The 24,979-nt window shown below is 45.2% G+C and overlaps 1 protein-coding gene and 1 non-coding gene across 2 annotated transcripts in view; one reads left to right on the plus strand and one right to left on the minus strand.

Annotated features, from left to right (window-relative positions):
- LRP1B (LDL receptor related protein 1B) overlaps positions 1-24,750 on the minus strand; it is a 564,327-nt gene extending 539,577 nt beyond the window's left edge. The window contains exons 1-2 of the mRNA XM_038750885.1: positions 24,744-24,750; positions 24,527-24,649 (exon numbers count right to left, since the gene is read on the minus strand). Coding sequence (XP_038606813.1) covers positions 24,527-24,649; positions 24,744-24,750 — 130 coding nt within the window. The remainder of the gene's footprint in view (positions 1-24,526; positions 24,650-24,743) is intronic.
- Positions 1,132-1,269, plus strand: LOC119932770. Its single transcript, XR_005452504.1, has one exon. It is a non-coding gene; the product is annotated as a small nucleolar RNA SNORA7 (small nucleolar RNA).
- Positions 24,751-24,979: the final 229 nt, after the last annotated feature.

A 24,979-nucleotide genomic window follows, 5' to 3' on the forward strand; every position in this document is an offset into this window, starting at 1 on the left:
TAGGTAATAAAGTAATTGTCATCATTATTAGCCACCTATAAAAGGACCTGTTGGGAACTGACGGGAAATCCATCGTGTAGAAAATAACAGCAAATTTGAACCTTCACACTCAACTTAAGATGAAACCCAAATACATTTTCAAAATTCACGAAAGTCTGGTGGGCTTTATGGTTACATCCTTTGATGGAGTGCAGGCTGAGAAACCAAGCAGCCTGATTCTTCGAGTATTCTGTAAGTGACCTGACCTCCATAGAGCTAGAAAGTAAGAAAGATCACAAAAATTCCTGTAAGCCTTCCAGTTTACGGACTAAAGCGATTTATAGGTTTCTGATAAGCACATTAAGTTGGAGGTGCTTATCTGATCTTTCAGTTGCTTAAAGGTCATGGGTAATAACTGTTAACCCATTCTGAACTTCAGTATATCTTTCCCAAGTCAAATGTCTCATCCATCAGATTCTGTTTCTGGCAGATAAATTGAAGAAGACCAGCACTTTCTGCATATTCTTTTGTGTTTGCCCCCTCTCATCCCTGTGTTTCAATCTTGAGTTTGTTAAGCTAAGCTTCTGTTACAGGGATTCTTCCTTAGCTCAGAATACAGAGCTAAAAAAGGAGTGGTGCGTGCCACTCAAGAGACGGTGAACATGATCAGGAGTTACAAGCCAGCGAGATTATGAACTTCTTCAAGTTAGGGCATGAAGTCACCCTCTTCAGAAGCCTTCAGAAAGCCATAGGTAATGCCCGAATGACACCAGGTAACACACAACCCAAGACCAACACACCTCCAACCCACATCCAATCCATGCCTCACACTCAACCAACCCACAACTAATCCACACCCACTAGTCCAGCCTATGTCCAATCCATGCCCAACCCTTGTCCCAAACTCACCCAATCCTCATCCCACCTGAGCCCAATCTACAGGACAAATGACTGTCAGTGAATCCCTTGCCCTAATCAGAGTCCACCCTGTGACACTGATATGAACATTCCAAGGTTCATTCCTGTGTGTCAGAGTTTTCTGACCAGTTGTTGGCATTCTTTTGGCCAGTGGAGTGAAGTTTTCCACAAAACAGCCCTGCAGCTAAACCAATGATAATTATCAGAGATTAGCATCATGTAACTAGCAACATTCTCCTCTCAGGGTCGCACCTGGAGAGTTTCCAGTACTCTACCATCCTCAAGTATGGGAGGGAGAGTCAAGCAGAGGCATACCCATTCCATTCCTAGCTTGGGCAGTGGCTAGCGAGTGGAAGGCAATCTGCTACAAGCAAAGCTCTCTTGTACTGGGCAGCAGTGGCATGGGAGGGAGTCGAGGGTGGAGACTCATGTGTACTGCGTGGAAGGAGGCAATGGTAAACCGCTTCTGGATTTTTACCAAGAAAACTCTATGGATATACTACCAGAATGATTGGAGGTGGGGTATTTTGGGAGATGCGTCCATGGAGTCACCATGGGTCGGGCACGACAACAGCATATGACAAGAAAACTAGCAACATGAAACGTGGTTCCTGATGAGAAAAGAATTTTTTTTCTTCTCTTTTCAAGAGAAGACAGGTAGCCCATCTAAACTCTTTTTTTAGGATATTTTTTAAGTGCGTATTACGAGCCAGGCACTGAACTAGGCGCTGAGATAGATACGAGCTAATCAGATTGGACACCTACCAACATGTCCCACATGGGGCTCATAATCTAAATCCCCATTTTATAGATGAGGTAACTGAGGCACAGAGAAGTTAAGGGACTTGCCTAAAGTCATACAGTAGGTAAGTGGTAGAGTTGAAATGAGAACCCAGGTCCTCCAACTCCCAGGTCTGTGCTCTTTCCAGTAGGACATGCTGCTTAGTAACTTCTAACTATCACTTCTAAACCAGTTAGATTAGAGGATGTATGAAGTGATTCAGGGCTGAGTTCATATCCCGAATAGAGTAAATATATGTCACACCACAATGAACTCTGCTAATAATGACAATAATAAAATCAATGATATTTATTACTTACTTTATGCCAAGCACTGTATTAAGCGCTGGGATAGAAACAAAATAATCAGTTCCCACATGGAGCTCACAGTCTAAGTAGGTCTTGAATCCTCATTTTGCCAGTGAGGGAACTGGGGCATAGAGAAGTTAAGTGATTTGCCTAAAGTCACCCAGCAGACAAGTGGTGCAGCAAGGATTAGAATCCAGGTCCTCTGACTCTCAGGCCCCTTCTCTTTCCACTGGGCCACATTGCTTTTCATTAGAGAGTAATTTCTATATATTAGCACATCTAAACCATTTAGATAAGAGGAAGTAAAAGTGCTCTGGGATGACTTTATATCCCAAGTAGTGTATAGATATGCCATACCAAAATGAAGTCTGCTGATAATAACAACAACTGTGGCACCTGTAAGCACATACTATTTGCCAAGCATTATATTAAGCTCGGGGTAGATACAAGATAATCAGGTCCTACGTGCGGCTCATAGTCTAAATAGGAAGGAGTAATAATAATAATTATTATGGTATTTGTTAAGCACTTACTATGTGCCAAGCACTGTTCTAAACGCCGGGGTAAATACACAGTAGTCATGTTGTCCCACGTGGGGCTCACAGTCTTAATTCCTATTTTACAGATGAGGTAACTGAGGCACAGAGAAGTGAAGTGACTTGCACAAGATCACATAGCAGACAAGTGGCAGAGTCAGGATTAGAACCCAGGTCCTCTGACTCCCAGGCCTATGCTCTATTCACTGGGCCACACTGCTGCTGTTGATTTGGTAATTCTGTTCGCATGTGTCCAGTTATTTTATCAAATGAATGTCACATTAATTCCTCAATTCTAAAGTATTTGAAATCACACTATTTGGTAGAAAAAGAGAGGGAGGAAGGCCTTATGATTAATTGCCTGCATCCAACTCAATATTTTTCTAACTTATTAAATATAACAATGTGAAGTTCTGAGATTTGCTACCTGGTCTATTGGGACTGCATGCCTCAGGGTTTCCTCTTGCTTGGTTATTCCTTAATTATAATCTTCCTCAGTGAGTCCTTTCAGGAAATATCCCAGAACGCTAGCATAGCCGGGGGACAGCCAGTGGGGGCTACTCAGTTTTTACAACCTAATTAAGCATATTTCCTGCTTACATCTGAAAGATAAGGACCAGTGGAGCACTGAAGATTTTCTCTCAGATTTGGAGAATGTTGAGGAGTCTTTTCCTCTGATTGTCTACCTTAGGTTCTTCCCTGGCCCCGATAAGAGTAATTGCATTTGACTGGGAAGTGCTCCCACTCACTCTCCTAGGCTTATCGCAACACCTAATGTGGGGGAGTGAGGATGGTTCCTTGCAAAGCATCACTGCTTTGGCAAACACGACTCGGGGCACAGGTCCTGATGGCAGTAGGGCATACCTTTCCCCACTCTCACCTTGCCATCTGAGCTGTGTCCGCTAAAATGGCAAGGGGCCAGAAATGTGCCCGAGTGGATCTTCGCGGACACGGTGTAAGAGCACGCGAGGCAGTGTCTCTCACACCCCTGGATGCATTCATTCATTCATTCAATCGTATTTGTTGAGCACTTACTGTGTGCAGAGCACTGAACTAAGAGCTTGGGAAGTACAAGTTGGCAGCATATAGAGACGGTCCCTACCCAACAGCGGGCTCACAGTCTAGTCTTGAGAAGCAGCGTGGCTCAGTGGAAAAGAGCATGGGCTTTGGAGTCAGAGGTCATGGGTTCAAATCCCGGCTCCACCAATTGTCAGCTGTGTGACTTTGGGCAAGTCACTTCACTTCTCTGGGCCTCAGTTACCTCATCTGTAAAATGGGGATGAAGACTGTGAGCCCCCAAGGGACAACCTGATCACCTTGTAACTTCCCCAGCGCTTAGACCAGTGCTTTGCACATAGTAAGCGCTTAATAAATGCCATCACTAGAAGGGGGAGACAGACAACAAAACAAAATGTATTAACAAAATAAAATGAATAGAATAGTAAATATGTACAAGTAAAATAGAGTAATAAATTGTACAAACATATATACAGGTGCTATTGGGAGGGGAACTAGGTAAGGTGGGGGGATGGGGAGGGGGAGGAGGGGAAGAGGAAGGAGGGGACTCAGTCTGGGGATGCCATCTCATCGTGAGCAGCATTGCCTCTGAAGCAAAGGACAACTCCACTGTGGTGGTGGAGGCTGGTGAGGTAACAGAAGCAGCAGATTCATAGGGAACCAAGAGCCCATAGGTCAAGAACCCGCGGGCTGCCCGAAGGTACCAACTCAGAGCAGGGTCCTAAAATGATGCTAAACCAGGCAGCCCAGGCCGCAAACTCACCCACACAATCAAGCTCTCTGACTCCAAGGCGGGCAGAAGTCCAGGCCTCAGGAACACCTAATGAGCACCAGTGGGCCCAACCCAAAGAGCCTGACTGAGCACATTTCTGCCATAGGGAGAGACTCGATTCCCTTGTGGACTGTAATTTCAAGGGCTGAGATTGTTTCTACCATGTCAGAGAAGCAGCGTGGCTCAGTGGAAAAAGCACGGGCTTTGTAGTCAGAGGTCATGGGTTCAAATCCCAACTCCGCCACTTGTCAGCTGTGTGACTGTGGGCAAGTCACTTAACTTCTCTGTGCCTCAGTTACCTCATCTGTAAAATGGGGATTAAGATTGTGAGCCCCACATGGGACAACCTAATCACCTTGTAACCTCCCCAGCGCTTAGTACAGTGCTCTGCACACAGTAATCGCTCAATAAATACGATTGAATGAAAGAATTAATGCTTTGCACATAGTAAGCACTTAATAAATGCCTTCAATATTATTAATATTATTATTAATATCAATATTATTATTGTTATTATTTGTTAAGCACATACTAGGCACTAGGTACTGAAATAAGCACTGGGGTGGATATACGATAACCAGAACAGAAACCATCTCCATGCCATATGGAGCTCATAGTCTTTGAACTCCATGGTTCAAACGCTCAGCCAAATCACTCGACCTGCTGTTCTGCATCCACAATAAATACTATTGATGAATTGACTGATGTGCCTGAATCCCCGGAGGGGAAAATAATAACTTATTATCTCCTTCCTCTCTCATTCTAACAGATAAATCCCCAACACACTCCCCAAGTTTGTGTAGAGGAAGAAACCCACCACGGAGTGCATAAAACGAGAGGATTAAAAAGCAAATTGCCAGCACATAGGAACAATAAGTGCTATCCTAAAATACCCTCCTGTCCCACATGTTTCACTCAACGTGGAAAAGAAAGTCATTATGCAACGTTCAGAAAATCACCACCCTGTCAACTTTCCTTGTGCGGGACCTTTTGATTACTCTCAAGAGTTTGGAGTTAGCTGAATTAGTAGGCGTATTAATTGCCTTCTTTATCTATTGTAAACTGCCACCGCTTGCTCACGCTGGTTGCTGTGCAGTATGGAACTGACAGGGTGAATGATTTCTGTCAGAAGTACCTTGTGGAGCCGGGGAAAAGGAACGGGTTCATCTCCAAAGTGAGGAGTACTGAAGTCTGAGGAACAGGGTGACTAGATCCTTAATGATCATGGCTGTCTCACAGTACTGACAAGTGGGTAAAAGGTTCCTTTTCAAATGAGGTAGTGGGATTGTTGAGGAGCTGAGCACCAGCCTGAGAGGGGGACTTTCATCAACCATGGGACAAGCCCAGCTGCTCTCTTGTCACGTATATCCTTGGGTCTATACTCTCAAATGGACTCGATATTCACCCCACCCTCAGCTCCACAGCACATACATACATAGCCATAATTTATTTTCATGTCTGTCTCCCCCTCTAGATTGAGAGCTTCTTGTGGGCAGGGAGCATTTCTACCAACTCTGTTCTACTTGCCCAAGAGGCTAGTACAATACGCTGCACATAGTAAGCACTCAAAAAACACCACTGATGGATTGACTGGATGGTGTTTATTAAGTGCTTACTCTGTGTTAAGCAGTGCACTAAGCACTGAGGTGCATACGAGATAATCAGATTGGGCACAGTCTCTTGCCTTAAGAGAAGCTGGGGAGGAGAAGAGAGGGAAGGGTAGAAAGGGAAAGGAATGACAAAGGCAGTGGGGTGATTCAGGCCACGGAAATGATTTTTTTTATGACATGTGTTAAGTGCTTGCTATGCGCCAGACACTGTACTAAGCAGTGGGGTAGATATAACCTAGTCAGGTTGGACACAGTCCATGTCCCAAATGGGGTTCACTGCCTTAATCCTCATTTTACAGAGGAGGTAAATGAGGCATAGATTAGTGATGTGACTTCATCAACCGTTGATTGAAAGCTAGACTGTAAGCTACCTGGGGGCAATACTTGTCTCTACTAACTTTTTTTTTTGTATTTGTTAGGCACTCACTATGTGTACTATAGATACTTAACACATATATATCTGGGGTATATACAAGCTAAATCAGATAGGGCAGGGTCCATGGCCCACATTGGGCTCACAGTTTTAATCTCTGTTTTACCGATGATGTAACTGAGGGACCAAGAAGTTAAGTGACTTGTCCAAGGTCACACAGTAGACAAGTGGCAGAGGCAGGATTAGAACCCACATCCTTCTGACTCCCAGGCTTATGAACCATCCATTAGGCCACTCTGTTTCTCTCCCAAGTGCTCCGCTTGGCACAGGCATTTATTAATACCACTGATTACTTGAATAGTCCTCCTCTTTGGAGATGCTGGGGTAGGGAGTCATGTGGGCCAGTTTCCAAGCAGCTCTGCTACTGTATCGCCCTGTCCCCTCCAGCAACGTGAGCCCCGTACGGGGCAGGGACTGTGTCCAACCTCATTAACTTATATCTACCTCAGTGCTTAGAACAGTGCTTGGTACATACTATATGCTTAACGAGTACCATAATCATCATCCGAACAGAACAAACCTTTTCTCCTCTCACAGTTCCTGCAGCTCAAGGTGAGTCAGACCTCTGAATGCAGTAATCAGTGGTATTTACTGAGTGCTTACTATGTGTGCAGAGCACTGTACTAAGCACTTGGGCAAGTCCAGTAAAGTTGACTGCCCACAAGGAGCTTACAGGCTACAGTCCCTCCCTTTCCTCCACCATTTGACTGACTTTTTGGTCTCAATGCAATCAATGAAAACCTTGCCCTGAGAAATCAAGACGAATCTAGCAAAGTTCCCATGCTCTGACACCTGTCAAAGGAAGGTTTCTGATCCTCTGAAGCATTGAAATCATCTCGTTAAAAAGCTAATCTGTCCCCACCTCCGTGTCACCGAGAGTAGCTGTTTACTGGAGGAGAGCTTAGCTGTCAGACTGACTCTGCTGAAGAGATCAGCTGGCTGTTCTTTCTTTCACTCCCCTGCCCAACCTCACAAACGGACCCTGGGGGTCGGCAGGCAGCAGTCCTTGGCCACAGGGTCCATTTGTGCAATCAAGAATTTGATTTGGACCCAACTGGTTCATGCTCATGCTGTTCCCCTGACACCTTTGCTCCAACTTGCTTGTTGCAAATGGACGTTGTCCCCTCCGCGATCCGATACCAAACAGTTTTAAAATCCACCTTGCTGCTTTCCGGTAACGAGGACAGTACATACCTGACTAATTGTACTGGTCAAATAAGTTGTGCCCTGGTCCACGTGTTCTCCTCTGGGACATAACGGCTCCCAGCTAGCACATGCATCCCCAACTTGAAGCTGAGACCCAGAGTAATGCCTGATGGGATGTACTGTGGTCCCCGTCCTCAATCTTACCTTCTGCCACCACTCAGTGGGCCCCACCCCTCCCAAGACTAAGCCCTCACACTCGTTTGGGGCCTGAAGGTTAGAGAGCCGGTACTGTGAATCATGAGACCCAAATTCTAGTCCTAGTTCTGCCAGTGGCCTGCTGGATGAATTTGGATAAGTCTCTCAACTTCTCTAGGCCTCAGTTTCCTCATTTGTAAAATAGTGATAAAATCCCTGCTCTCGCTCCCTCTTAGACCGGGAGCCCCGTGGAGGACAGGAACTGTGACAAACTGAATTAGTACAGTGCCTTTCAAAGAATGAGTACCCAATAAATGCCAATATTATCCCAGAAATCGGCACATTTTCTTCCCTGGGGCAATCTAAAGGCCGAAAATCAACAGACCCTAAAATGATGGAGAGAATTCTTTAGCAGGCATGTTCCCTTCATTTTCATTTGCAGTTTATCTCTGGCTTATGATTGGCCTCACTACCCTGACCACCAACTCATTAATTTCAACAACAGAAACCCCTGAATACTACAGTCAGGTTGATTCTTGCTCATGACATTGTGGCTAGCAAACAATAGTTTTTTTTCTTTTTCTTTTTTTACTGTATGTGTTAAGTGCGTATTACATGTCAGGTACTGTACTAAGCACTGGGGTAGATACAAGCTAATCAGGTTGGACACAGTCCCTGTCCCACGTGGGGTTCACAGTCTTAATATCTATTTTACAGATAATGAAACTGAGGTACAGAGAAGTGAAGTGAATTGCCCAAGGTCACATGGAAGACAAGTGCAGAGCCAACATTAGAACCCAGGTCCTTCAGACATTCAGGCCTGTGCTCTATCATTCATTCATTCAGTCACATTTTTTGAGCGCTTACTGTGTGTAAAGCACTGTACTAAGCCCTTGGGAGAGTACAATTTCATTCATTCAGTTGTATTTATTGAGCGCTTACCCAACAATAGGCTCACAGTCTAGAAGGGGGAGACACACAACAAAACTAGTAGACAGGTGTCAAAACCGGCAGAATAAATAGAATTATAGCTATATGTGCATCATTAACAAAATAAATAGAATAGTGTGTAAAAGTAAAATAGAGTAATAAATCTATACAAATATATACAACTGCTGTAGGGAGGGGAAGGAGGTAGGGTTGTGGGGGGGGATGGGGAGGAGGAGAGGAAAAAATAGACACATTCCCTGACCACAGCAGTGCATGAGAACACTGCTTGAGAACCCACCCTGTGCAGGTGGGGTGGGGTCATTTTAGAGAAGATTTTAGAGAAGCAGTGTAGCTTAATGGAAAGAGCACAGACTTGGGAGTCAGAGGTCGAGGGTTCTAATCCTGGCTCCGCGATTTGTTAGCTGTGTGACTCTGGGAAAGTCACTTCACTTCTCTGTGCCTCAGTGACCTCAACTGTAAAATGGGGATTAAGACTGTGAGCCCCACATGGGACAACCTGATTACCTTGTATCTACCCCAGAGCTTAATACATTGTACCCCAGTGCTTGGCACATAGTCAGTGCTTAATACCATTATTATTATTATTATTATTTTAGTTGGACTTTGAAAGTGTGGTGTGTGGTAGACTGTTGGTTATGAATGGGGAGAGAGTTCCAGGCCAGTGAAGCAGTGTGCCTCAGTGGCAAGAGCCTGGGCTTTGGAGTCAGCGGTCAGGGGTTCAAATCCTGGCTCCACCTACTGTCAGCTGTGTGACTTTGGGCAAGTCACTTCACTTCTCTGGGCCTCAGTTACCTCAGCTGCAAAATGGGGATTAAGACTGTGAGCCCCCTGAGGGACAACCTGATCAACTTGTGACCTCCCCAGCACTTAGAACAATGCTTTGCACATAGTAAGTGCTTAATAAATGCCATCATTATTATTATGATTACTATTATGTGGGCAAAGGGTCAGCAGCAGCCTAGACGGGATCGAGGTACAAAAACTAGGTGGGTATTAGAGGAGGTAAATGTGCGGGCCCGGTTGTACAGGGAGAGGAGTGAGGTAAGGTAGCTTGTCAGAGAGATTTAAAGTCAGCATCTTTAAAGAATCCCTCTGCAGTTCCTCCACAGTCTGGCCCCACTGCCTGCTGGGTGGGAACAGGACATTAATGGACCGTAGTTCTTACAGTGCTCTGCACACAGTAAGCGCTCAATACATACAACTGAATGAATGACCTGGCATAAGTGGATAAACCAAACTCTAATGACACTGCCGTAAACAACTCCACTGTATTGTACTCTCCCCCAAGAGCTTAGTAGAATATTCAGCACACAGTAAGCACTCAATAAATACAACTGATTAATTCCCCTGCTTGTCGTTTAAGTGTCTGTCTCCTCCTCCATTCATTCATTCAATTGTATTTATTGAGCGCTTACAGTGTGCAGAACACTGTACTAAGCACTTGGAAAGTACAATTCAGCAATAAAGAGAGACATCCCTGCCCACAAGGGGCTCACAGTCTAGAAGGGGGGAGACTGACATCAAAACAAGTGAACAGGCATCAATAGCAACAATGTAAATAAATAGAACATATATATATATATATATATATATGTGTGTGTGTATATATATATATATATATGTTCTATTTATTTACTTGTTTTGATGTATATATATATATATATATATATATATACATCAAAACAAGTAAACAAGCATTAATGTAAATAAATGGAATTATAGATATATACATACAAATCCTATGGGACCAGGAAGGAGGCTAGAGCAAAGGGAGCAAGTTGGGCTGAGATATCCAGCTGGAGAAAACTGCTCAATTCAGATGCAGAAGAGAGAGGCCTGTCAAAGACGCTTCCGAGCTGGGTCGATTTTAAGGGAGGGGAGGGGGAGCTGAGGAAAAGGGAGGCTTAGACTGGGAAGGCCTCTTGGAGGAGGTGAGCTTAGGGCTTTGAAGGGGGGAAGTGTGATTGTTTGGCAGATGTGAGGAGGGAGGGCATTCTGGGCCAGAGGTAGGACTTGGGCCAGGGGTCAGTGGAGGGACAGGCGAGAACGAGGCCCAGGGAGGAGGTTAGCGGCAGAGGAGCGGAGTGTGCGGGATGGGCTGGAGAAGGAGAGAAGGGAGGTGAGGTAGGAGGGGGCAAGGGGATGGAGAGCTTTGAAACCAGTAGTGAGGAGTTTTTGCTTCATGCGAAGGCTGATAGGCGACCACTGGAGATATTTGAGGAGGGTGGGCAGCAATCAGGCTTACCAACTTTAATGTACCGTATTCACTCAAGCTCTTAGTACAGTGATCTACACACAGTTAGCGCTCAATAAAGCAGCATGATAAAGTGGATAGAGCCCAGGACTGGGAGTCTGAAGGAGCTGGGTTCTAATCCTGGCTCCACCATCTGTCTGCTGGGTAACATGGGCAAGTCACTTCACTTTCTCTGTGCCTCATCTGGAAAATGGGGATAAAGACTGTGAGCCCCACGTGGGACATGCACTGTGTCTAATCTGATGACCTAGTATCTAGCCCAGTGCATAGAACAGTGCCTGGCACATAGTAAGCACTTAACAAATACCATATAAAGTATACTGATGGATTGATGTTGGCACTAATATCCCCCATGATGGGGAGAGGTGGTGGGGGAGCTGAAGGAAGACATTTAGCCAGAAAAAATGACCAGTTCAGTGTGCTGCTATCCTCAATTCCTCCTCTTGCCATATCCACCCTCCAAGCTGATTTCCACCAACCCCGGCCAAGAAACTGGGATGTCCATCTCGGCTCATTAAAACTCCAAAGGGAGAACAGGTGTGGGGTGGCACAGGCTGTGTGTGGCACCCCACCAACAACAGTGCCCTCCCCACACTGCTCACCCCAGCCCGGCTGGCAGAGTGCCACTGGACAGCCGAGATAACCAGCTGGAGAAAACTGCTCAATTCAGCCTGCAGAAGAGAGAGTCCTGTCAGCTAAAGACGTTTCCCAGCTGGGTCTATTTTAAGGCTCAAACATTGCTGGTTCCAAGAACCCACAAGGACTCTCTTTTGGCTCCAAACAGGGATAAAAGATTCATCTCCTCCCACTCTGGGATTCTGAATCCCTAAGCTCCACAACTCTCTCCTTTCTTTCAAGGTCAAATTGCTCTCAGCCTCTCCTGGAAGTTCCCTCCACCCTCCTGCTGGAAGCACCTCTGGAAAAAAAAAAATCATTCTCCATTCAACAGCACATTTTCTCTCCCAGCGCCCACCTAGCCGGGACTTTCTCCTGAGCCATTTTCCACCAGTAACAAGGCCCCTTGAACTATAGGGACTGCAATTTGGACAAAATTGGAATTAATTTGGGAATCCTTATGCTCCACAGGGAACATTCTGCATAAGGAGTGTGCGGAAAGGGTACTGAATCATGTGCGTTCAGGTGCCAAGATAAAATCCCCTGTCAGAAGTATCAACCTATCAAGCAACAGCAGTTACTAAGCACCTACTAGGGCAAAGCTCTAGTAAACAATTGAGAAAACACATTCACTCATTCATTCAATCGTATTTACTGAGCACTTACTCTGTGCAGAGCACTGTACTAAGTGCCTGGGAAGTAACAAGTCGGCAACATATAAAGTCCCCTACCCAACAATGGGCTTTTTGGAGAAGCAGTATAGCTTAGTGGAGAGAGCACGAGCCTAGGAGTGAGGGGACTTGGATTCTAATTCTGGCTCCACCTGGTGTGTGACCTTGGGCAAGCCACTTAACTTCTCTGTGCCTCAGTTTCCTCATCTGTGAAATGGGGATTCAACACCTGTTCTCCCTCCCTTTTAGACTGTGAACCCCAAGGAGGACAAGGTCTATGTCTGACCTAAAAACTTTGTATCGACAACGGTTCTTGGAATACAGTAAGTAGCTAACAAGCACCACAAATATTATTATTAGAACCCAGAGAACAGCCATATATTTACACGCACACGGTCATAGTCTGGGCCGAAGAATGGCCTCAGATACAGGCTCTACTGTACCCTATCCAACCCGTGCCTTAACCCAGACAAACAAAATGGAGGAAAGAGTTTGCTTCCGAGTCAATCTATATTGTTCGAAAAACTGTCTTCTCTTGAAGACCCAGCCTCTCAACCATCCTTACTTTGTACCTACTCTGAAAAAAGGATAAACCCTGAACTTGTTCAGATGAGATCTCGCTTTTGTTTAGTTATACCAAACATTAGAATTTTGCATTTTAATGGACCGTGTGGTTCACCAACAGCAGGGGGTTATGCTAATACCTTTTTTATGTGTTTTAACTCTGAGCACATAAAATATTTATGAAAAACCCATGTTCGACATTCATTTATTCTAATAATGATGTCTTCATGTATATGTGCAGGATTAATATAAAAATATCCTTTTAAAAATAAGAGTAAATTCCCAAGGCAAATTTTCTACCCATTCAAGGCTCATTATTCCTTTCACTAAGCTGCTTCCCGGATCTTGTTTAAAGATGGTGCTCCGCTCAAACGATCTTTACCCTAAATTAAAAATCAGAGTCCACCTTGCTCAAAATTCTCCTCCTGGGACTCTTCGCTACTGGTCAACCTCCCCCTCCCTACCCCACTATGCCCACTCACCCCTGATACTTTCTTCTCCTGTTCTCATGAGCAAGTCTCAAGCCTTGAACTCTGAAATAGCTTCCCTTCCAAGTGACAAGCCAGCCCAGTGACTCTTGTGCCCCCTCCATCCGCCCTTCAATGCTCATCTTCATTATGAGGGCTTTCACCAGTCGGCCAATCTACGGTATTTACTGAGCTGCCAGACTGCTGTGTGCAAAGCACTGACCTGGGCACCCACGGTGTGCAGGGTGCTGTACTGGACCCCTGTTGTGTGCCGGTTGATCTGCTAAGCGCTGGATTGAGTACTCAGAGGTGAAAGACTAAGACCCTGCCTTCAAGCATTTTCCAGCAGCTTTGGCGAGCCTTTTCTAGAATAATTGAAGCCATAAATTCGATCCTGCAAGAATATGCCTGCCTTCATTTGCACGTTTTCATTCTTTCTACAGAACCTGGTCTAGAATGTGACTTTCTTGCTGCAACAGGGCAGACCGTTAGGGCATAACTTTTCTGCTGCAACAGCGCAGACCACTGAGGCATAGCTTTCCCGCTGCACTGGTTCAGGTAAATAGTGTGTGACCTTCCTCTGCATCATGGCCGACCATTAGTTTGTGACCTTCCTCCTGCATTGGAGCAGAATATTAGTGTGGGATCTTCCTACTGGCATGAGGCCAGACCACTAGGGCATAAGACAAGCAGGGTGGCCTAATGGCTAGAGCTGGGCCATGGAGTGCAAAGGACCTGGCTTCTAATCCCGGCTCCACCACGTGTCTGCTGTGTGACACTGGGCTAGTCACTTCACTTTCCTGGGCCTCAGTTTCTTCATCTGTAAAATGGGGATTAAGATGGTGAGCCCCATGAGGGATAGGGACTTTGTCCAAGCAGATTACATTCTCTCTACCCCAGCACTTAGTACAGCATGTGGCACATAGTAAGCACTTAACAAATACTGTTGTTATTATTATTATTAGCTTTTGTGCTGCTCTGGGTCAGATTACTAATGTGTGACCTTCCTGTGTCATTAGAAAACATTAGTGAGAAACAGCATGGCATAGTGGATAGAGCACAAGCTTAGGAGTCAGTAGATCATGGGTTCTAATCCAGGCTCTACCACTTGTCTACTGTGTAACCTTGGGTAAGTCACTTCACTTCTCTGTGCCTCAGTTACCTCATCTGTAAAATGAGGATAAGACTGTGAGCCCCACGAGGGACAGAGACTGTGTCCAGCTCGATTTGCTTGTATCCACCCCAGAATTTAGTACAGTACCTGGCACGTAGTAAAGCGCTTAACAAATACCATCATTAATATCATCATCGTCATTATTATTCTAAGCAGGAGGGTCATCAGCAGGCCTGGTTCTGAGGGGGTGCAAGGGAGGTGGGAGGAGGAATCTCTGCTGGCTCCCAGGATTTTTGAGGATTTTGCTGCAAAGAGAAGCTGGCAAGCTGTCACAGCCCGTGTTCATTAAGGACCACAGATGATGTGTGTTTTGTCTCCCTTCACAGAGTTATAAATATGGGTCAGTCGTGCCACTTTGCTGGCCTCCCAGCATGATCTATTAATCTATTAGGATCTGGAGGAACAGGAAAGCCTGTTTTCCTACAGTATGCATGTTCTGCCTTCAACCGTGGAAACAATAATAATAATTATGGTACTTATTAAATACTTTATGTGCCAAGCACTATTCTAAGAACTAGGCTAGTTGCAAGTTAATCAGGTTGGACACAGTCCCTGTCCCACATGGGGCTCACAGTCTTATCCTCGTTTTACAGATGAGGTAACTGACGCACAGAGAAGTGAAGTGACTTGCCCAAGGTTACATAACAGACAAGTGGTAGAGCCTGGATTAGAACCCATGAGCTTCTGTGAGTCCCATGTGGGGCTCACAGTCTCAATCCCCATTTTAGAGTTGAGGTAATAGGCACAGAGATGTGAAGTGACTTGTCCAAGGCCACACAGCAGACACAAGGGGGAGATGGGATTAGAACCCATGACCTTCTGATTCCCAGGCCTGTCTCTTTCCACTAGACCATGCTGCTTCTCTTGGAAGATTGGTATGGGAAGCGTAAGTTCACTGGGACCCCCCCACATTATCTTCCTTTTGGAACAGCATAAATTCAAAAAGGTCAGAACTGGCTTTGTGCTGATTTCCAGAATTTTCTTTATTCTGTCTCTCTGGAAACCTCCACTTCTGACTGCTGATGTCCACAAACTCAGACCTCAATAAGGCAATGACTTCTCACACCTAATTCCTTTTTTTCTGTCCCTTTTAAACAATAATAATAGAAGCAGTGTGGTCTGGGATTCAGAAGGGCCTGAGTTCTAATGTTGACTATGCTATTTTTCTGCTGTGTGACCTTGGGCAAGTCACTGTGCTTCAGTTACCTCATCTGTAAAATGGGGATAAAGACAGTGAGTCCCATGCTGGACAGGGACTGTGTCTAACCTGATTACCTTGTATCTACCCCACACTTGGAACAGTGCCTGTAACATAGTAAGCACTTAACAAATACCATAAAAATAATAATGATGATTATGATTATGATGGTAATAATAATGATGATGATAATACATCCAGAAACGCCACCTGGAGTAGATAGGATTTAAATGAAACTCAAATGTTGACAAAAGGGGAAAAAGAAAAGAGACAGTTACACTGTTGTGTCAGCAAGTGCTTCACACATTATTTAAGAATCAATTACCCACTTGATGCAGTGAACTGTACTAGGTCTTTCAGTCAATCATATTTATTGGGTACTACTGTGTGCAGAGCCCTATTCTAAGTATTTGGGAGAATTTAACACAATAATATAACAAACACCTTCCCTGCCCTCAGAGAGAGATGAGTTCAGTCCTTAGAGGGTCAAAGAAAGAATAATGATATGGGACTCAGGATGATTGGATTCCAATTTTTCCATGACAAGTTGAGTATCGGCTCTGGTCAAGCCCCCTCCAATCATCTGATGCTGTTTCCCACCTGGGAACTAGAGTAACCCACCCTCATATATTTGATGGTTTACTTAAAATTAATCTTATATATATTGTTATTTCTCTCCCCTGTTAGAGTTAAAGTCCCTTGTGGGCAGGAAATGTGTCACTTCTCATATTTGTATTTCCCCCGGCACATAGTACAGGGAATGTGTCTGTTGCTATATTGTACTCTCCCAAGCACTTAATACAGTCCTCTGCACAGAGTAAGTGCTCAATAAATACAACTGATTGACTAGCACAGTGCACTGCACCAAATGGGGCTCAATAAGTAGTACAATTACTAAATGACAGAGACTCCAGGGCACAATACCAGACCCCAGACAAACCGCTTTACTAGACACTTGAGACAGCATGGTCATTAGGAGACCCATTGTCTGCCCTCAAGGACCTTCCAGTCTGTGAGCCATATGTGGGACCTGATTATTTTGTGCCTATCCCAGCACTTAGAAGAGAGTTTGGCACATAATAAGCACTTAATATTTTTATTACTACTATATGTTACAGAGAGCAGGAGACCTAATCTCAGCTCAATCACTGATCAGGGTTGGAATGTGGGAATCCCCAAGGCTGGACACTTCATATCCCACTACACTATAAGCTCCTTGAGGGTATGGAGTATGCCTTCCAACTTCATTTACTTTCCTAAGCATTTAGTTCAGTGCTCTGCACACAGTAAGTACAAAGCGAACACCACTGATGGATTCTCCAAAGGACCACCCAAGCCTAGTGAAAAGATCACAACCCTGGGAGTCAGAGGATCTGGGTTCTAGTCTTGGTTCTCCAACCTGTCTGTGTGACCTTGGGCATACCACTTAACTTCTCTGTGCCCCAGTTTCCTCATGTGTAAAATGGGGATTCAATCCCTGTTCTCCCTCCTACTTAGAATGTACTCTGGTCAGGGCAGGGACTTTGTCCAGCTTGAATACCTTGTATCTATCCCAGTGCTTAGAATAGTGCTTGGCACAGAGTAAATACTTAAAAACACTATAAATATAGTACTGCTTAAAATACTAGAAATAATAATATATAATATATAATTATATAATTATATAATATATAATACTAATATATGTTGACAACTTGTACTTCCTAAGCACTTAGTACATTGCTCTGCACACAGTAAGCACTCAATAAATACAATGGATTGATTGATTAATTGACTGAATAATAATAACAAGCAACATAAAGAGCAGCCCCTGCCTGGGGAAATAAAGGTAAATAGAGGTGGATCATATAGGGGTTTCCTCAGAGTTGGCCTTTGAGCTCAAAGCTATCTGGTTCTGAATACATCTCACTGTGGGCAGGGAACATGTCTCCTGACTCTGTTATACTGTATTCTCCCAAGTGCTTAGACAGTGGTCTGCTCACCTTAAGTGCTCAGTAAATACGGTTGACGGATTGAGCAAATACACATGTCTTGGAAAATCACAGGAATGAGGAGAATTTTAAAATGAAACCACCCCTTTCATTTAACCCCTTAACACTTTTTTGCTCTCGACTGAAGCTCATAGAGGGCAAGGAGTGTGTCTGTTGTATTGAGATGTCCAAGAGCTCTGTGAGATTTACCCATTACTGGATCTGTCCATCACAGACACAACCTTCCTGATCTCAGAGTACAGGTCGCTCCACAAAATCAACAAAGCTCCCCCAACATCTCTATTATGAAAAGTCTCAGTTGACCAAACCAATGAAGAGTCAGTGATTTTATGAAAGCAAAAGTGTTTCTGTTATCAGTGCCATTTAGCAGATCAGGGGCCTTCTACGACTAATTGTATCTAGTATACATATATATTTTCTTTATCCCTAAGTGTTTATTATCCTAAGCCTGATTTCCCCCGATCTCTGCTATACTTTTCCATCAACTCTTCCCGACCGCTTTTATCAGAAATAGATATATTAGACAATGTTAATGAGCTGTGTAGTTAGTGCTTTTCTCATTTTATATGGAAATTTACTAAAATGAACCTTAATACACAACTGTACATGCATGCTAATGAGATGCAAAGCAAGCAGCAAGGAAGAAGCGTGTGGTGTCAGTGGATGGGAAAGGGATTAGAGTGCCGTCTGCATCCTTTTTATTGGCATAAAATTATTAAGTGAGTAATTAAGCAGGATCAATGGTATTTTTTGGTTCTTAGATACAGTTATCGCTATTTTCAGCATTTTATCTCCTTTAAGAATTTAATTTCACACCTTAATGATCTTCTTGTAACTCTTCCAGTGTTCAAAGCAGGGGGTTGTATGAGCCCGTCTGTCCAGAACATTCCAACCCGTGGTGGAGGAGAGAGAGAGACGATTCTGCTCTCCAAGGTCAGTTCTGGGTACTTCCCAAATTATACTCACTGAAAGGAAATCGTGTTCAGTAAGAGCCCTCCCCTCCCTCCTAACCAGCATAACCCAATTTCAACCTCAGGAGGAGAGAGAGAGGAGAGAGAGAGTAGGCATGCATAACAACGATAATGATGATGATAGTAATAATATTAATTATGGTATTTGTTAAGCACTTACAGCATGACAAGCACTGTACTAAGTGCTGGGGTAATAATAATAATAATAATGATGGCATTTATTAAGTGCTTACTATGTGCAAAGCACAGTTCTAAGTGCTGGGGAGGTTACAAGGTGATCAGGTTGTCCCACGGGGGCTCACAGTCTTAATCCCCATTTTACAGATGAGGTAACAGGCACAGAGAAGTTAAGTGACTTGCCCAAAGTCACACAGCTGACATTTGGCGGAGCTGGGGTTTGAACCCAGGACCTCTGACTCCAAAGCCAGTGCTCTTTCCACTGAGCCATGCTGCTTCTCATGTACATACAAGATAATCAGGTCCTACAGTCTAAATAGGAGGGAGAACAGGTATTGAATCAAATTTAAGCACTCTAGTTTATTGAATGCTTGCTGTGGACAGAGCACCATACTAGGCACTTGGGAGAGTGCAATATAACAGAGTTGGTAGACTCATTTCCTGCCCGAAACAGAGCTTATATTCTAGAGAACTGAGGGACCTAATAAGAATAATAATGGTATCTGTTAAGCGCTTACTATGTGCCAAGCACCTGAACTAAGCACTAGAATAGATACAAAATAATCAGGTCAGAATATCCACAGACACACCCCCGTTGTCCATTTCTGAAAACCAGGCTATCCTTTCAAGTGACTGACAGACACACACAGACACACACACAGTTCACCCCACATGAGGTTCAATTTTCAGGGAGGACACACTCAGCATTAATGATATATAGGAATATCGAGTGTGGGATTCATACCAGCACAAGGCCAACCTTTGCAGAATTTCCATTGTTTCTCAATTTCAACCTGCTGGTGGGTCATGGGGAAAGATGCCTCGGTTCGAAATTTCCATTGCCTTTAAGCTCAACCAAGCTGAGCAGCCCCTGGACTGCTGCTTTTGAGTGGCTAGACGCAGGGAGAGCCTGGAGCGGAAGCTGACAATGTCTAGGCCAGCCATTCAAATCGATCCTTGGTATTTATTGAGGGCTTACTATGTGCAGTGCACCGTACTAAGTGCAAATGTCATTTGAACATTAGCTCCAAGCCCCACAGCCTTCCATTTCCGTTCGACTCTACACCAGAAGATATCCTTTGCTCTCATGGGCAGGGTGAAGAGCAGAACCATAAAACTGTTGCCCTGGTCAAAAAGCTTACCCCAGGTCTCCCTGCAAAGACAGGCACAGGCATCTACATCAATTTGCCAGGTGATGGGCTTCATCACGCTGACCATTGGTGGGGAAGAGAAGCAAAATTAACTGACATAGAGTCCTCTGGTGACTCTGGGCTTCTAATGAAGACCTTGAGAACAAGCCTTCAGATTGGGCAAGCAATTCGCCCACAATGGGACCTGATTGTTCAATCAATTGATCAGTTGTACTTGCTGAGCTCTTACTTTATACAGAACACTGTACTAAGTGCTGAGGAAAGTACAATATAACAGAGTTGGTAGACACACTTCCTGCCCAAAGTGAGTTTACAGTCTAATCTTCAAGGGGCCCTGCACAGTCCTCATTTGGGAAGGAGGTGGGGTGGTCTTGGAAAGGTCAGGCAAGAGAATTCCTGACCAATTCTTTCATTCACTCTATGGTACTCCAACCCTGACACAATGTTGCGTTCTGTACAGTGGAGCATATTATGTCATTGTCCTCAAAGGACAGAGAGGAATAAGCCTGGCTTTTTCAGTGGGATGCATCTCCTTTGGCATAAGTCTTCAGTTAGGAGAAGTCATAAAAAGAGCCTAGGCTTGGAAGTCTGGGGTCCTGGGTTCTAAACCCAGCTCTGTCTCTTCCCTGCTTTGTGACCTTGTACAAGTCACTTAACATCTCTGTGCTTCATCTGTAAAATAGGGGTGAAATACCTGCTCTTCCTCCTACTTAGAGTGTGAATGCTTAGTAGAGTGCTTGGCACATAGTAAGCACTTAAAGACCACAGTTATCATGATCATTCTTATTATTCTCTGTGTCGGAGGCTGCGAGGCCTAGTGAAACTTCCATGAGCTTGGAAGCCAGAATAACCAGGTTCAAGTGCTACCTCCACCCTGGCCTGCTGTGTGACCTCGAGTATACCATAACCTCTCTGGGCCTCAGTTTCCTTCCTCTGTCCTATTGTGATCAGATCTCTGCTCTCCCTCTCTCAGACCTGAAGGCTCATTGGGACGCAAGGACTGTGTCTGGTCTGGGGCCAACTCAACCGCTGAGTATGCAGGAAGTGCTAAGTGCCCAGCAGTATAACTGTGCACATGGAACAATCATTAGCACACACCTGTGTGCCCCCTGAATGGATCTCTCACAGGTCCTCTCCTCCTCCTCCTCCTCTCCAAGTCACTCTGCCAGTCGATGTATCCTGTTTCTTGCACTGAGCTTCCAGATTCCATGCTGGAGTTGGGGAGGGGTGGGGGACGACACAGGACAGACATAATAATCATAATGATAATTGTGGTATTTGTTAAGTGATTACTATGTGTCAGGCACTGTACTAAGCACTGAGGTGGATACAAGCAAATGGGGTAGGACCCAGTCCCTGCCCCAAGTAGGGTTCACAGTATCATTTCCCACTTTACAGAGGAGACAACTGAGGAGGCAACTGAGGCACAGAGAAGTCAAGTCACTTGCTCAAGATCACATGACAGATAAGTGACGGAGACGGGATTAGAACCCATGACCTCCTGACTCCCAGGGCTGCACTCCATCCACTATGCCAGAAAGGCTTTGTCAAGAAACATTTACTAGCCCTAACTTTCTGATTTTTTTTTTCAAATCAAGTCTTCAAAAAACACCTCCTTTCCTGTTTCTGGCTCTAGAAGGGTGGCAGTCTGTCAGATAGCCAATTGTATTTATTGAGCACTCACTGTGCACAGAGAACTGTACTAAGCACTTGGGAGAGTACACTATAACTATACAGAAGACGCATTCCCTGCCCACAACGAGCTTAGAGTCTAGAGGGTAAGAGCTCAGGGGTCTCTGGGCTCAGAAACAAGCATCAGGATATGCCCTCTCGCAGCCTCCTGCATCCCAGGGACTGAGCTCCCAGCTTCTGGATTCTTTAAGGATAACTGGGCTCCAGTTCTCCTCCATGATAGTGTGGGGAATCAAGAGGCCTTCTGATAGCCATTCCCTCAGGAAATCATCAATCCAGATTGCAAGGGGATATCAGTATATAACTAGCATTGAAAAGAACCAAGCAAAGGGGAGTTCGCATGGCCTGGTGGAAGGGGCGTGGGATTGGGTGTTCAGAGGTCTGGGTTCTAATCTCAGCTCTGATGTGTTAACTTGGGAGAGTCCCAAACCCTCAGAGCCATCATTCGCAGTGGAAAACAGGGATGATAATACCTATCTCTGCCTCCCTCAAAGGGATACTGTGAGGCTAGAAGAGATAACTGATGCAAAGTTATCTGGGGAAAAGAAACTGCTCTCCTAATTCACAGCCCTTATTTCTTCCAGCAATTACCAGGAGTCATTGTCATTCAGACGAAACTTCCGGGGGCAAGTCAGACATCGGCTGGTAGACATGCAAGATCCCCAAGTCAAGGGCCCAACAGTTGTTATGAAGCAGGTGGATTTGGTACATTTCTCAATCAATCAACTGCATTTATTGAGAGCTTACTGTGTGCAGAGCACTATATAAACACTTGCGAAAGTACAATAAAACAGAGCCAGTAGATACGTTCCACATCCCCATTGGCGTGAAGACACAGCCCATGGACTTAAACTTCTAATTCCCGGAAATTGTCCAGGGAGTTGTTGCTGGTTAAAGCAACCCAGCTTTCCAGAGCTGGAAAACAAGAGGACAATGGATGGCAACAGGATACCCGATCGGAAGTTGCCTGGGGAACCTAAAGGGGACACACAAGCCAGGAGGGAAATATGAAAGATTTGAAGGCACAAACTCCACAGTGGAGCAGGAGGTGGCTGGGAGACCCTCCAGTGAACAGACCAGCCTGATGGGTGGTGATGAGGAGAGGGACTGCTCTGGTGCAGGCAGGGAGTCAGTGCCAGGCCCTTTACAGGACATGCCCACCAGGGCAGCAGTGACCTGCCCTTCTGCCCTCACCGTACCAGAGGGCATGTCGGTCACACCCTGTCCTCTCTGCCACACTTCGCACCTGGACTGGGTCTCGCCATCAGCAGCATCAGCTCTGAACACAGAGAATTACATTATGAATCATCAGCCAGTGACTAAATTAGAGGCAGTCAAATTTGGGATAATAGAATATAACAGTCTTTCACAAAGACCTTCCTGGCTCTTCAAGAGAAACAGTGTATCCCCTTTCCCTCTAGTCGAGATAATCTGTTTAAAATTCAAATTTCGATTCACGTTTACTCGCCATTCTCCCGATCCAGGTTACGGTCCCCCTTGCCCCAACAAAGTGTTCTTGAAATGGGAGTGCCAAAGGGAGAAGCTGACAGACAGAACAGGAGAAAATAACCAGTATACTTTCTGGAATTGAATTCTGCAACTGTTACCCTTTTTTTCTAGAAAGTAAAATGTGCCTAGGCTCATGCCTGCCAGAATATGTGACTTGTTGGAAGGTCAAAGGGGAAACAAGACAGTAGTCTGTGTCCAGCACTGTGAATGTCTGCTCAAACTGACTTATTTAACAAACAAGCCTGATTCATTATGAGATTTCTCAGTACTCAATATCAGCAGGGTTTGCAGAAGTGCTTTGCCCAGAGCTTTCTGCCTTTGGGGATGTTCTGCTTCCCCAGGAAGACTCCTTTTTAAAACCATCAAGAACCCACGTTCCAGTTAGTCAGCAATCGGTCAAGCAGATATCTGTTTAGTGGTGGGATGGAAAAAGTCATGGGACCTGGCCAAGCTGAAGGCCAGAATAGTAATAATGATGGTATTTGTTAAGCGCTTATTATGTGCAAAGCACTGTTCTAAACGCTGGGGGAATAGAAGGTGATCAGGTTGTCCCATGTGGGGCTCACAATCTTAATCCCCATTTTACAGATGGTGTAACTAAGGCACAGAGAAGTTAAGTGACTTGCCCAAAGTCACAGAGCCGATAAATGGCAGAGCTGGGATTAGAACCCATGACCTCTGACTCTCAAGCCCGTGCTCTTTCCACTGAGCCACGCTGCTTCTCCAGAAGAGGGGTTGTTGAGAACCAAGAGTCAAAGATGCTCATTCTACCTTCCCCTGGTAATTCCCCTGGGGATGGTCCCCACGTCATTCATAGACCAAGGCCTATGCCTGGGCCTCAGCACCCCAACCCTCCTAGGATGCCCAGGACTCTTCCCTAAATTCTCCCTTCTACCTACAGCGTCAGTGTGGTACCCTGAGCGGGAGACCCCCAGGCTGAGGATGAGTGGGGTCAATGGGAGAGCAACTTTCCTCTTTCTACCCCGTGGGGAGGGACGAGTTAACCCAGTCTCCTCGGTAACCCGTCATAGAGACGGAAAAGAATCTGCCTCCCAGACTGTCTCTGTGACCAGCCCGATGGGCTATTTTCATTAAAACCGTATTAAGTCCCTTTCCCGAACTCCATTACTATTTTCTTCACTTCTGTCCTCTTTTCTCTGTCACAACTGGTCTTTTCTCAATCTCTGCAGGCACTCTGAGGAATTAGTCATGCCCGCTAGCCCATTTTCTTAGCTAACTGGCTCTTTGCCCTCTCGCCAACAACTTCCATCGTGCATCCCCTATTTGGTGCCAATTAGTGACATGAGTTAGACGCTCCCCACCCCCCAACACTCAGAAGATGGTGGGGTGGAGAGAAGGCCCATTGGGCCCCACAGCATCACGTACAGACTGCCACCCGCCAGGACCAAAGGGTGAAGGGAATGGTCCAAGAGCCCCGTTACTCACAGGTGTCTAAAGACTCATCCGAATCATCTGGGCAGTCCGGCTCCCCGTCACACAACCAGCTCTGGGACACGCATGTCACGCGATCGGGGCAAAGGAACTCCCCGTGATCACACAACTGCTGATCTGCAAATGAAAATGGTTCCATATGAAACACGGGAGGTGGTGGGGGTGGGGTGGAATATAGGGGTAGGAAGGGGAAAATGTATTTTTTCTGCACGTTCCATGCTCCCCCAACATGATGTAAGACAACTGGAGAATAACTGATTGTCAGGTTTGGACAAGCAAGTGGCAGGGTCTATGGAAAGGAGTGTGGGTCTGAGAAAGGGGGGACCTGGGTTCTAAACCCAGTAAATCAATTAACAAATGGTATTTATTGAGCACTTGCTGCACTTTCAGTGCATACTATTATTACTATTACTATATACTACTACTATAACTACTGTCATTGAGTAA

The sequence above is a fragment of the Tachyglossus aculeatus genome, chromosome 9 (assembly GCF_015852505.1).
Source record: "Tachyglossus aculeatus isolate mTacAcu1 chromosome 9, mTacAcu1.pri, whole genome shotgun sequence".
In the NCBI taxonomy this organism is placed as follows: domain Eukaryota; kingdom Metazoa; phylum Chordata; class Mammalia; order Monotremata; family Tachyglossidae; genus Tachyglossus; species Tachyglossus aculeatus.